Source organism: Armigeres subalbatus, chromosome 3 (assembly GCF_024139115.2).
Source record: "Armigeres subalbatus isolate Guangzhou_Male chromosome 3, GZ_Asu_2, whole genome shotgun sequence".
In the NCBI taxonomy this organism is placed as follows: domain Eukaryota; kingdom Metazoa; phylum Arthropoda; class Insecta; order Diptera; family Culicidae; genus Armigeres; species Armigeres subalbatus.
Window position 1 is genome coordinate 526,970 of NC_085141.1, and position 14,732 is coordinate 541,701.

At 37.3% G+C, this 14,732-nt stretch overlaps 1 protein-coding gene across 2 annotated transcripts in view; it reads right to left on the minus strand.

Annotated features, from left to right (window-relative positions):
- Nucleotides 1-11,296, minus strand: part of LOC134224266 (ADP-ribosylhydrolase ARH3-like) — a 94,440-nt gene extending 83,144 nt beyond the window's left edge. The window contains exons 1-4 of one of the 2 annotated variants that reach the window (XM_062703599.1): nt 11,213-11,296; nt 11,007-11,168; nt 7,935-8,614; nt 3,101-3,354 (exon numbers count right to left, since the gene is read on the minus strand). In XM_062703599.1, coding sequence (XP_062559583.1) covers nt 3,166-3,354; nt 7,935-8,614; nt 11,007-11,166 — 1,029 coding nt within the window. In that variant the 5' untranslated portion in view covers nt 11,167-11,168; nt 11,213-11,296 and the 3' untranslated portion in view covers nt 3,101-3,165. Of the gene's footprint in view, nt 1-3,100; nt 3,355-7,934; nt 8,615-11,006 lie in introns of those variants that run through there. The other variant, XM_062703600.1, reaches the window with a different exon arrangement.
- Nucleotides 11,297-14,732: the final 3,436 nt, after the last annotated feature.

Genomic DNA, 14,732 nt, shown 5'->3' on the forward strand with positions numbered 1-14,732 from the left:
GGTCGATCACCATTTGTCAAGTAAACCTAAGATGCGTATTTTCCCAGTCCGGTAAAATTGAGTTAATAAAATCCACTACCTTTCCAGGATTTGCAGTCCAAAAATCTCCTGGTTGCATAAAGCCACTATTTAGAAATTTAGATCTACCCTTGTACAATGCATCACAACTGCAAAGCAGATGTTCCGAGGTTTCACGTTCCTTGTTACAGAAACGACAGATATCATTCGGGCAGTGTCCGGTTATTAGACCAGTGAATGTAAAAAAGAGCTCTTTTGCTAAGCTCCAAGAGCTTTTCGGTTACATAACATTATAAATCTCATTGATTGAGCACACTTTTCGGCAACCAATGAAAGCAATATAAAATGTTTCAACACAATATAAGAATTTCTGACGAAAAAATTAAAAAGTGGTTCATCGTAAAAAAAACAATCAGAAAATAGATGTCCATGTCCTTCAACAGACATGTTTTGTGGGCGTCATGTTTCAGAATGGATTAAAATGACAACAAATGGTGCCCCGCTCCTCATTACATTTGTTTAAAGAATGCTTAAGAGTGTATTGCATATAAGAAGGGCTTGGATAATACCTAAAAATAAGGTTAACAGCCTTCAAACGTAAGTTTTGTTCTCAACAACATTTGCTAATAAAAATAAAACCCAGATAGACTTAATTTTTTTTAAATTATCGTTCTTAGATCTAAAATTTTATTTATTAAATTTTCACCTAAAACTAAATCCGCGCCAAATCCGCGCGAAACCCTAAAATCACTATGTAATCGCGAAATCCGCGTAGTCGTAACAACCCTGCAACAAACGTATGTTCCAAACTGCAACAGAATAGGAAAATGTTCGCTTGCTGCGCATTCAGAACATTACCTATCGCTATTTTTTTTGTTGCTTGTTTTTTTGCATTTTCTAGCGACAATTACACTTCTTGCTAGTGATAGTCATACGAATATCTAATGTTTTTCTTGCTATAGGAAGTGCTCATAAACTTTATACGATTTTCGTATGAAATATGAGTATGAGTTATATGACCGGACCGAGAAATATTTTCATAAGGTTGTCTTATGAAAAGTCCATAAAGCCCAAAAAAGAAATTCATAAGATAATCCTATGAATATCAAAAACGTTTGCATATGGTTGGGGTTCAGTCAAACCGCACCGAGCGGCTTTTTGACTGACTTGTGATATTTTGTTCGCAAAAGGAAAACGGAAAGTATTTCATGTCAAATCATGCATACATTTGTTAGTATATCCTCAGTTATGGCGTTGAACGATGCCCGATGCGATTTGTGAATAATTGAATCTGTTACACGAAAACCTTGGTGAAAAAGTTGGAAATTTTTCAATGGCGCTTGGTGGCAGAACCATTCTTGGTGGCATTCCCATATAAGGATCATAGTAAAAGTGGCGCCAAATAGAAAAGTTTCTGCACACCGGGTTAATGAATCACATACAGTGGGTGGTTTCCTACCCGCCGCTGCCGTATCCAGGCGCTATCGTAACCACTTGAAGTTTGTATGGCGAAAGACATCTAACGCGGATTTTCTCAACAGTAGCAACTTTTCACGAAAAACTATTTGGTACGAGTTATGTGAGAAGGTGTCCGCTACTACGGCTACCAACTATTTTTTTCGATTAAGGTGCTTATTTTCGAGATATTAAACATACTGCTGTACTGATTTCCAGAACTTAACTCCTTTGGTGCCGCTGTAAGCACGCTCAAAGCAGGCGATTCATTCAAATTTCCGCCCACCTCACACAAGATATATCTATAGGGCAAACGAATTGTGGTGACAAATAGGTCCTATACTGAGGACTAATGTGGCAACAAAACGGACCATAGTTAATTCCTTGAAAAAGGCACAATACATGTGTCCGAAACGTCGGATGAAAACATAAAACCCCGTTAGTTCTGAAAATGTATTGCGAGAGTTCGGCTACGTGCCCGGTGCTGGGAATTTGGTTTCATCAGTACCCGCTAAGCTGCGGAGGACGATGGAGGTTCTTCGTATCTTAGTAAGGAAAGCACCTGTCTAGCGTAATCGATAATCGAGTTTCAATAATTTAGAAGTTTCAGTTTCAGAAATAGTAAATTATTTCCACTCAGGATGGCTTAATACCCGGAATATAGGCAATACTGTATATAAACGATACTGTATCCAATATTTAATGCCGATAATAAGTCCGGGATAAGTCCTACAACTTCGTCTAGATGACTACATTACATGAGAAGACTCAAGAATCGTCTCGTCGTGTTTTTTTCCTTCTGCTGGTGGGAAACGTTGAATGGTATAAATTGATGGGTTGCGTCGGAAAAATTCAGAAACATATGAATCACGATTTTAGAAGTAAACTAATAGAAAACTTTAACAAGAGGAATCATTTACTCACATTTCAATGGTGAGGTAATTGATCACATTCAAACTTTTGTGACAAAAAAATATTTAAGCTCTTTTAGTGGAATGTCTTCAACTATCTAAGACGAGTTTAGTACTTTCCATTTAATTCCACTACGTTTTGTTATCTTTACAGATACGTATTTCGACCTCAACTGTGAGGCCGTCTTCAGTGTCTTGTGCGTCTTTTCAGTGTAAGTCGTGTCAAGTGGAATACAATATAGTGGAATTAAATGGAAAGTACTTAACTCGTCTTAGACAGTTGTCTTATAAATTCCTAACAACAAGGTTTTGTTGTTAGGAATGAATTTCATCACTGGCCAACTAATTATCATAAGAGGCTCAATGAAAATGAAACTTGATTATTTTTCTACTCTTCATAAGATGAGGCTTATGATGTTCCTAATATAGTTTAGTTCAGTGAAGGAGTCATTTACTCCTCCACCTTATGCCGGGCAAATGTGTTCCTTTAAAGAAGGAGGCATTCACTCTTTTGCATTATTCCTGGCAAGCGTGTATTTTGAAAGGAGTGAATTACTCTTCAACCTTATTCTGGACAAATTCGTGTTTTAAAAGAAAGGCCCGGAGTCATGCCCTTTGCGCCTTTGGTTCTTTCCAATAATCATTATCTTCAAACTTAGCACCTATTCATAAGACTGTCACCTTTTTCCAAAGCATTAAAAATCGATATGAACATATAAACTTCATACTACCTTTTTTCAACTACTCATATCTTTAGCCATTTAACATCGAATCATTTGTGTTAGATAATTTCAAGTAATTGGTCTGCCATACTCAGTATGCCATCGGCGTCTTCACAATGTTTGATAAGGTTTTCCGAAATTGCTTCCTGTCCGAGAAATGCACCACTAATCGCACATGCCATACTTGCAATAGTATCTGTATCTCCTCCTAGCGAAATAGCGTATTCAAGTGTGTCGCGGAAAGAAGTCTAAATAGAAGATAGAAAAGAATGTTCAGATTCCATAATATTGAAATAGTCTACCTTTCTATAAGCAAAAATTAATCACCCTTATTCTTGTTTACGGACGAACGATACTTTCGAACGAATGCGATTCGTTCGAACCGTTTCTCCATTTGATTTTGCTGGCGTAAACGGGAATGCGCTTCAACTTTCGTTCGAAAGCACGTTCGTACGTAAACAAGAATATGGGTGAATATTTGTATTTTCCAGGAGTACACAGCAAGGCTTACCCTAGCAGATTGAATTATCAGATTCTCGTTTCTTTGCCGATTGGAAAAATTAATACATAAATTAGAGGTATTGACAATTCTCACTTCATTCGAAACGCCTCACTGTAACGAACTCTTGGGTCGTTATACAATTATTGTAAATATTATTGCCTAATTGTATCTTAATCGTTTCGTGCTTGTAAAACGTTTTTTTTTTGTCATGACCTAAAATATGAGAAAGTAAAATTTAAAGTGATTGTACCAGTCTAAATTGAAGAACAAAAATTCACAACATCAGTGCATTCGCGTTCATGAATCGCATTTCCCCTGGGAAAAATGGTTAATGAGACCCAATCCAGCTGGTGAGATACCGTGGGATTTAATTGCGTAAGCCACCCAGGAGAGCTTGACCCCGCAAATTTGCATATGTTCTTCGGCGTACATTGACCTGTTGAGCTTCCTTTGATGATTTATTGACCTTTCCCGTCCCTCTGAAATGGACCGGAAGGTGGCTAAATTAGGCTGTTTGAGTGAAGAAACGCGAACATACGCGAAAATGATTGTTATGAAAATGAGAGCAACCGTCGGTATCGCGAATTTATACTCTGGATAAAAGCTCCATTGTATTTTTGATGTAGTGAATAAACACTACCGGCAATAAATATATGTACTCTACTCAGTGGCGTAGCCAGAAAATTGGTCTGGGGGGGGGTTTTCTGAACATTTTTTTTCTTCCAAAAAAATTTTTCTTCTAAAAATTTCGTCTCTTGGGGGGGGTTTTATGCCCAAAACCCCCCCCGTGGCTACGCCACTGACTCTACTCGTTATTTGTGGTCCCGATGAAGAGAAGCTTATTGAGGATATTTAATGTAGCACGTTTTTCGTTTTAGATTTTTTTTTGTAGTATTTTTCTACTCTTTAGTTGGACACGATTGATTTGAGGAAAAGTGTGGTCGCTTTACCAGTGATGATAAACCCCCTCCACACTGTTTCATCACTGGCCGGCGGTTGTAATTAGGTAACTGACAATTATTCTATTAAGCCGTTATTGGGAACGTCCTTCACAGACACAATCTAAGTGAGCCACCTGTCTTTCATACACAATTTGGCAAAAAGGAACATTCATCCTTACAGGATCTCAATAGCCGGGCATAATTAAACACGGTCGATGGTCTCTCAAGGGGGTGGCGCATAAGCCATCGTACTTTATTACCAAGAAAAGTGAAGACAGTCCGGCTTACGGTTATATCACATCATACGAGGCGCAGAATAAGCACACTTTGAGGGGCCCTCCTTAGCCTAGCGGTAAGACGCGCGGCTACAAAGCAAGACCATACTGAGGGTTGCTGGGTTCAATTTTCTGAGCCGGTCTAGGCAATTTTGGAATTGGAATTTGTTTCGATTTCCTTGGGCATAAAAGTATCATCGTGTTAGCCTCATGATATACACTCACAAAAAACTATATACATGAGTTCACCAGTGGTGGAAATCTGTGAACCTTGCTCTCACAACGAGAAGTAGGCAATGCAAAATACTCGCGAACACTTGTTTTGCCTTTTTCTTGCCTACCTACTACTCGCAGAGAAAACAGAAAAACGAGCCCCGAAAAATGTTCGTGAAGCTTCGCGAGTCATTCGGGTTAATTTGCAAAATGTCATAAAACAACTTCGGAACATGTTTATCACGGATGTTCGAGGTGTTCGAGCAAGAGCACCTTTGTTTATAGTTATTGTGTTTATCACAAGGGAAATTTATCCATTGTGTTCGAAATAACCACAAATACTCGCGATCGTGATTTTTACTCCCTAACAAAATACTGCCCTGCTTTTTTACTTTGCTCTGCCCGTACTCGCGAACAAAGCAAGCACCAGAAAAATGCAGGCAGTAGGTTCGCGCGAGTGTGGCATTTTTTGTAGGCCCAATTACACTCTTTTCTTACTCGTGAAGCGAGTATTTCCACCACTGGAGTTCACACATGGATTTTTGCAATGGGGGTAGCGAAATGGATTCCATATTTTCGACACATATATTCCATGCGCCCACATGCATTGCATGAGTGTTCACACATACTATTCATGTGGGTCATAGTATCCATGTGTGAATTTGTACACTACCAAAAATCCACACATTTTTATTGGCAAAAATCCATAGATTTAAGCTATGATGTAAATAAGCGCACACATAACCATTCTTCACGCAAACCACCTATAAAATATATATATCGAAATAAACTTTATGGTCACGATTAAGCAATAATTAGATTTATGTATGGATCCATATCAATTATATTAGGGTGACGCTATTGCAAAAATTTATAATCGCGACACATATATGGTCGGGGACTTTCAAACCGCATCAAGCGGCTTTTCTATTGACTTGTGATATTTTGATCGTAAAAGCAAAACGGAAATCATTTCATATTAATTCATACATACATTTGTTGTAGGACATCCTCCGTTATGGAATTAAGAGATATCTGATACGATTTGTGATCAATTTAATTTGCTAAACGAAAGCTTGGGCTGAAAAATGGGTAAATTTTTGATGGCGCTTGGTGTGATCTGGCAGAACCCCGACCATATCCTATATAGTTATTTTTTAGCAGTGTATACAATTAAGTATGTGCCGACGCATGATGTGCATATTTTAAAATACATGGATTTTTGCCATAAAGTATGTGTCGATTTTCCTGAGTGTACGAACGCAAAAATGGTACCTTCGCTAAGAAACCTCGCAGTTAACAACTGTGGAAGTTCTAAATGAACACTAAGCTGCGAGGCGACAATGACCCAGTCGGGGATGTAATGCCAATAAGAAGGAGGTAATAAATGAAATATTTTCTTATTTTTCTCCGTGTAAGCAATATCATAATAAAAACTTATTGTGTAAACCGAAGAAGAATGTTTGATTAGATAATTTAATTTTGTTTTCAGTGTTATCAAAAAAATGATATAACACCTAACAGACTTCGTCCTGCATAGTAGGCGAAAATGCGCGTTATGAACTGCCCATACAAAATTTCCGTACAAATCTTAATCAGTTTTGGTTTTAGTATTTCACCATTTACTCAACTTGTAATTTACGCAAGGCACATATCATAATACGTCGGAGATTATTACAAACGTATCTGCTGAAGGAATGAAGAAAGGACTGGAAACAAACACAGACTATTTAGTTTTCCATTTAGATCCACAACCTCCGGGCCACCCAAATTTGAAATGATATAAAAATATCCTTATAAGGGTCTGTCTCAATTGGATGATTAAACTCAAATTAAACTTAAAAATGACAGTTCAATAATTATCAAATAACCCTGCTGGATAAGCAGGATTACTTTTGACAGATATCGAATCATTCTCGATCGATGTCTTATTGGAATGGCTGGGTAGCACGCAGCCATTCTTATGGCCGGGTGATTTTTAAATTTTCGAACTGTCATTTTTAAGTAAAATTAAGGGTCTGTCTCATTTGGAGAATTAAACTTAAAAGTGACAGTTCGAGAATTAAAAAATCATCCCGTTATAAGAATGGCTGGTGCTACCCATCAATTCCAATAGGACATCGATGGAAAATGATTCGATATCTGTCAAAAGTAATCTTGCTCTGCGAGCAGGGTTATTTGATAATTATTGAAATGTCACTTTTAAGTTTAATTTCAGTTTAATTATCCAATTGAGACAGACCCTAAATTTGATTCGGGAAATGAGACAGAGCCTAAGTTTTAGTTCATTTCCATTCAATTCGACGAAGTATTTTAATCCATTGTTTTGCATTGAAAATTGGCCTTATCTAACTTAAATCTTAAAAGTTATGTCTAAAATACTATGCACGAGTAAGGCATAATAACTAGGTGGCTAGGCACCTTGCGTTCAGAAGTTATATAGAAAATGGTGAACCAAACCAAAAAGGTTGGTGCCTTTGCTAAATGTGGGAAAAGCAATACCACTACTAGGTGGTTTAATTTTGATTTTTTTTTACAAAAACATCAATTGTAAGGAGACTGTCGTCTGCTTGACCGTGGCTGCCGTGGTTTTGTTATTTTTTGACTGCATGGTAAAAAGGAACGTCAACCATTCCCGTCCCTGGCTTCTAACCCCAGCCTATGACAGTTGGTCTCCTTTCAAAAATCTGTTTTATGAGCGAACATGCAACCCGTTTTGTTACAGCTTGATGGGAGCCAAAAACAAAAATGTTATCTGTTATCTGTTTTTTTTATCTTCAAGATGCGATCAATCAGTGAGCGCAAAATTAAAGAGCACTGTAACAATACTCTTAGATCTTCTTATTCAATTTATTGACTGATATCTACAAAAATAGGTAAAGTTAATGAATACTTACATGACTAGCTGTTCCATTAGTGCTTTTCAAAAAACAGAAGATTGCAGTAGGGACTGAATGTAGAGCTGCTACGCTATGCCCTAGTAGGTTTAACACATTTTCGTCACTTGTTTCAATTTTTCCGTCTAATAAGTGCTCAACAGCATCTAACTGTTTTTGATAAGCATTTAAATTAAGATCCAAATCTGGATCGTTGGCACTTTCTACTTCAATAATGTCCGCCTTCAATTCGGCAAGGAACTTTTTTGCGTTCAAATTTTCTTTTGGATTCATTCTTAGTGAATGTGTAATCGCGAGCGCTTCAAGAATTGCCCCATTTACACCAAGAGTGTGACTATGTGTTACTAATGAAGCATCGCGTACCATTTGTAGTAACTGGGATTTTTCACGTTTTACACAGTAAAGGGCAATGGGGGCTACACGCATTGCGGCGCCATTGCCAAATGATCCACTTCCTCCGAATTGAGCAGCTGCCGGCCCTACGGGGTCTGCTAGTTTTGTCTTGCGAAGTTTATCAAAAACATCTCCTACTGCAGCACCGTAGCCACGTCTTGGGTCCTTGAAATATTCCAGGACAAAACTTTTGGCCAACAATTGTTGTGAAAATCCAGTTGGGCTCAATAATGTGTTTAAAACACATTTTGTCATAGCCGTATCATCGGTATATTTTTTATATGGGGCTGAAATAGAATAACAGAAATTTTATGGATGAGGTTTTTTTATTTTATTTTAATCATAATCATATGTATATGTAACAGCTATTATATTTTTGTTCCATCTACCTCGTCTACCTTGTTTTATTGTAGTTAAATTTGAATAATTGAGGAATGCAAAATTTCTTAGTAAGTTCTCTAAGAGAGCTGATGAGTTTTACGTTTTATTCTTTCTAATCATTTTTGCCTTTCTTGTAAAACAAAGTTGTACCGAAAGGGGATCATTTCAATATAAAAACGAACTTTTTATAGAAGGCTCGTAGACCCATAGCACAGATAAACAGACGTCTCACTCAACACATGTTCCATCGTTCACCTTTTTAACGGTTGATTTAATTTTTTGTAGGTGGTCAATCGGCCACCGATGGCGCTTCCGTCGATTTTGCTTGTGTTTGACGTTTACGCACTACCGCCATCTGCTTGCCGCTTGGCCACTCATCGTGATTTTAGCATTGGGCGACAATGTTTTCGTGACGATGATTTTGATTGCTTTTTGTTCTAAGTGAGACGTCTGTTTCTCTGTGCCCATAGTGTTATATACCATTTGACTCAGCTCGACGAACTCAGCAAATGTTTGTCCGTCCGTGTGTATGTGTGTGCACAATACATTAAAAAATGTAACCAACTTTTCATATAGTAATCCTTAAGCGACTTTCTCGCAACAAGTTGCATTCGAAAGTGTAATAAATCGCTATACAATTTGTTTCCGATCGACCATTGCATTAAAAAAATATTATACAAACACGCTTGCGTAAAGCATACAAAGTGAAATTAGACACTTCCGAAAGAAGCATTAGCATTGTTACGGTGTAATTCGTAGATTGGACACTAGTGATACTCATGTTTTACTTTTGAGATCCTTATCTAGAATGCTATCAGAAATCAAGAAGGGGAGTGGTCCTTGATTCCAGTCTTAAACAAAAATAACAAAAGCATGAGGATTACTACTCCTAGCCACGCCCATCTTCACCGTAACTAGGGAGAGGAAGGAAGTGTTGATGTGGTACTTACTTAACGAGAGGCCACCAACTTAGCGACACTCTCATAAATACCACGGAGTTGGATAATGAGGAAGGTATTCGTTGGGTCAGGATTTGCCTGTAGCTGGCAATGCAACCGTCGTAGATCTTCCCCGTAACACACCCCGTAAAGGTGTCTACCCAGCGTTACGGGTCAATTAGACACTTCCGAAAGAAGGGTCAAAAACACAACTTAATTCACCGAGTAGTGATACTGCCTTTATCACATTTAGCCAAGACACCAACCTTATATGGCACTAATATAGTTTGATGTACCATTTTCTTAACAACTAAACGCAACGGTCGATTGTTATGAAATTCAATAGCGATCAACTAAGTTTTACCAACTTTCGATCATATGTTGCGAGAAAATCGGTTAAGGATTACTATATGAGAAGTTTCTCAATGTTTTTCTTAGCTTTTGTGCACACACATACACACGGACCTATAGACATTTGCTCAGCTCGTTGAGTTGAGTAGAATGGTATATAATACTATCGGGGTCAACTGTCTGAGACGAGTTTGGTACTTTCCATTTAATTCCACTACGTTGTGTCATCTTTACAGATACGTATTTCGAACTCAACTGTGAGGCCATCTTCTGTGTCTCGTACGACTCGTACTTGACTCGAAAAGACAAAAGAAGAAATCTAGATTGCTTTCAGAATAGGTCATATGTGCAAAAGAAAATCTCCTTTTTGCTTTCCTTCTCTTTCGAATATTACAACAAAAGGTATATTGAAGTTTACTTCGGATTTATTGTTAGAAATCTTAAGACAATAGCTTTGTCTAGCGTGCTGAAGCAAAACATGTAAAACTAGCTCATATATTAGCGAAAGCGAGCGTGAACGTGAACATACGACCTATTCTCCAGGATGCCTATTTACCTACATATGAAAGGGCCTTGCGATTCTCAAAGCAATCCTTTTTTTTATTGACTTTATTAAGGAGACTTTCAGCCCGAGGCTGGCTCGTTTCCGTTCAAAGCAATCTAAAGATTTCTATAGAAATACTTAAAACTAATAAACTAATTTGAGGAAGAACCATTTACAGGCTAAATGTCCCTAGTAAGATATAAAAACGCGATCATATTCTCTTTACTACAGCCAGCGTTCATAGTTTTCAAAATTGATAACTTATGAACTGATGAACTTATACAAATTATAAAAAATCACGTTAATAAAGATAAAAAAAATTGATAACTGAAGATTAGATTTTCAAAGAACCTATGTCCAGTATTGTAATATAGCGATTAGTGGCGTGATTTATAGCATATTCATTCAAGTTCTATCAAATGGTGACGGTGATTTTACATAATAATTATAATTATTATTAGTTACCTTTAAAAAATGGACCTTCCAGTTTATCCAAGTTCTGCCGCAATACTAATTTTGAGCCACTGTCCATCAACTGTCCTTCAAAAGGAGCGCCACAACAATCGCCAATAAGAGCGCCCAGGAGGCTTCCACGGAATTTGGAGCGAAGTAAAATTTTATCCATTTCTGTTCAGTAGAATACCTAATTTATTATTAAAAATAATAAAAACCGTAAAAACTGAAACGCTGCAAACATTAAAAACAAACAAATGCACGTGCACCCTTTATCAGTCACTTTAAAAACCTAAATAAACACGCTCATATTATATTACTCACCAGGTTATTTACACGGATACCAGAATCTATTCAGTGGATATGCCATTTTTACTCATTTTGTCTGATGCTGGCAGTGTTGCCAAAACACTGAGTAAACATCAGAATGTATCTGAGTCAATATTACCCAAAGCGGGGTAAATAAGACTTTACACTGAAACTAAGTGTGAAGTAAATTTAACTATAGGCGTGTAGTAAAATTTACAATATCAAAATGTTGTTGAAAGAAATGCACAGATACGTAAAATAACAACAATGTTTTCGAAAGCTTCGTAAAATTTACCATGTACATGGTAATAATAACAATACCCGAATAAAAAATATTATAGAAAAACAATACAATTTATTGTAACATTACTAACAAAAACAATAAATTGATAGATTATACTGTAGATGAAATAATAGAAATACATTAGAATGTATTGTTATGAACCATTCAATTAATTGTAAATGAAGTTTTCGCATTAGAACATACGGGTTGTTAAGTATCGTAACTATACAAAATCTGAGATTTTTTCATACACTTTTTTTGTCAAACAATAGAGTATATCGTAATTTTATTGTTGCAATATCCAAAGAAAACCGTTCGAGTTACATTAGATTTAATTGTATTTTTATAGTAAAACAATACGATATCGAATTTCCTAATTATGACGGATTTAACGTTCAACAATGAAATTTAGAGAAAAATAATGCATTTTTTATGCAATGGAGTGAATATTGTTTAGCATTTTGAATAAAGTTTTCATAAGTTATCAATAATTAAAACTTAAGTACTAAAATGATCCGAAAACAATTGCAAGTACTGTTACATTAGAGAACTATGTTGACGTATTATATCCACGGTGTTGATACAATATGTGCAACCATAAAAACACAATATATCCTATTGTATACCGTAGAGCATATGGTAATCCAATTGTTTACACTATTGAGCCTATGGTACTGTTTTATCCGGGTATGCTTTTCTGTCATCTTTTCGACTTGAAAAAGTTCAAGCTGCTCATACAGTTCCTCTGTTATTTAAGTACAGTAGCCGTTCGATAACTGCAAAATATTTACTTTTCAATGAATTATTGGCAGTGGCTGATTTTCTACTCGCCGCTGTCACATCCAGGCGCTATAGTATATGCGCAAAACAGCCAGCAAGAGTTAACCACCAGAAATTTGTATGGCGAAAGTCATCTAACGCGAGTTTTCTCAAAATAAGAAACTTTTCATGAAAAACTATTTGGTACCGATTGTGCAGGAAGGTGTCCGCTACCATGCCTACCAAATATTTTTTTGATGAAAGTGCTTATTTTTGAGAAATCGAGCCTTAGATGCCTTTCGCCATACTGATTTCAGAAAGTTAACTCCTAGTGTGCCGCTGTAAGCACGCTCAAAGCAGGCGATTCATTAACGAATGCCGTTCGATAACTGCAACGCATTCTAGACGTCAAACGGTTGTCAATCGACGTCAGATGCAATAAAAGTGCATCTAAATGTGCAACGAAATGTGCAGCTGTCATTTAGTTTGACATCAGTTTGAAGTTAAGTGGTCCGATAACTGCAAAACTGTTGCAACTATCGAATTGCAGTTAAATGACTTGCAGTTATCGAACGTCTACTGTAACTTAATATTGTCGCGTTTATCTTTTTCTAGAATGCTGCGGCGGTCTTACACTCGCAGGCTCGATTGCGAAGGAAAACGTCAAGATAGCCGCCGTGTTAAAAGATAGGCAGAATTTTCCCGCTCAAAACAAAACCACGTGCTTTTCGCGAAATGACAGCAGTGTTCAATTGTATTAGTGAGAGGCAACCGGAGTCACTGAGTACATGGAGAGTATTTATTATGGCAAGTGCATACAACGGGTGAGATTTTCATTGACTCTGTTGTATTTAGTGACCGTTGCGATTACCTGAGAAGTAACCAGCAGGAAGCCGCAGTATTCTATTTTTTCTCGAGATGTGTAATAAGACAGAATGCGTAAAACAACCGTAATGGGCCAAACACAATTGATACGTTTGCGTGCGTTTTGACAGTTTTTCCATGGGAAAACTGTTAAAACGCACGCAAACGTATCAATTGTGTTTGGCCCATAAGTAAGTAAGTGAATATATTTTAAGCCAAATGTGAAGTAAAGATAGATTTTTCTTCTTTGGTTGGTTAAGAGGTGAGCCAGCCTAGGGCTGAAAGCCTCTGAAATAAAGACAATAATAATAATAATAATAATTCTTTGGTTGGTACATATCGTGTTCAAACGATTTTTTTTCCATCTCAATCACATGTTAAATTCCGTTCACTGAATCGGAAAAGTAAAGAATCGAAAATAAATTCCAACAACAGTATTTATCCACATGAAAAGAACACAAAACAAAATTGGAATTTTTAAAGTTCCCACGCAAAGTAATGGGAGCTGTCACTTTACTCTCGGAAAAATATTCTGCTTGATTATTCCGTAAGTAAAAGTGACGATTTGCTCCATGCAGATCAGTTGTTAAAATTCCTCTTGGTAATATTTGAACAAAATTTCGTAACCTCTCTACTTTTCAAGTCGATATTACTGGCTATAGATAGTGGAATATATAGATGAGCGAAGATAAATCCTCTGTCTCCAAACGAACTGTCAAACGTGTCTCCAAACGAGCATGACGTCACGATTTCAATGGAAACGTTAAGGGCTGTGACGTCATATGCGCGTGTGCACGGGCAAAAAATCGACTCAACCATGCTTTCGCTCATCTATAGATTCTACCTGTGACGGGACTTGCAAAGAGGAAAAAATGTAACTTCATCTGCAACCAGCAAGCGCTGTCACGAATTGTCAGATGCAACCAGCACCTTTTTTTGCCTTTCTCGTATACTAAGTATACGGTAAAGGCTATATGATCGCTCCAAAAACAAACTTTTTATAGAAGGCCCGGAGACCCATAGTGTTATACATATACCAATCGACTCAGTTCGACGAATCGAGGTGATGTCTGTGTGTGTGTGTGTGTGTGTGTGTGTGTGTGTGTGTGTGTGTGTGTGTGTGTGTGTGTGTGTGTGTGTGTGTGTGTGTGTGTGTGTGTGTGTGTGTGTGTGTGTGTGTGTGTGTGTGTGTGTGTGTGCGCACAAAACGACGCAAAAAATGTCACTCACTTTTCGGGCACTTATCCTCAACCGATTTGCTCGCAACAAATTGCATTCGACGCAGAATCCTTTCCCATTGTTTCCTATTGAAAATTGGCCAGGTCGAACTATGGGATTGGAAGTTATGTCCAAAATACAAAGTTATACGTAAAAATCGCGTAAAAAATGTCACTCATTTTTCGGGCACTTATCCTCAATCGATTTGCTCGCAACAAATTGCATTCGACGCAGAATCCTTTCCCATTGTTTCCTATTGAAAATTGGCTAGGTCGAACTATGGGATTGGAAGTTATGTCCAAAAT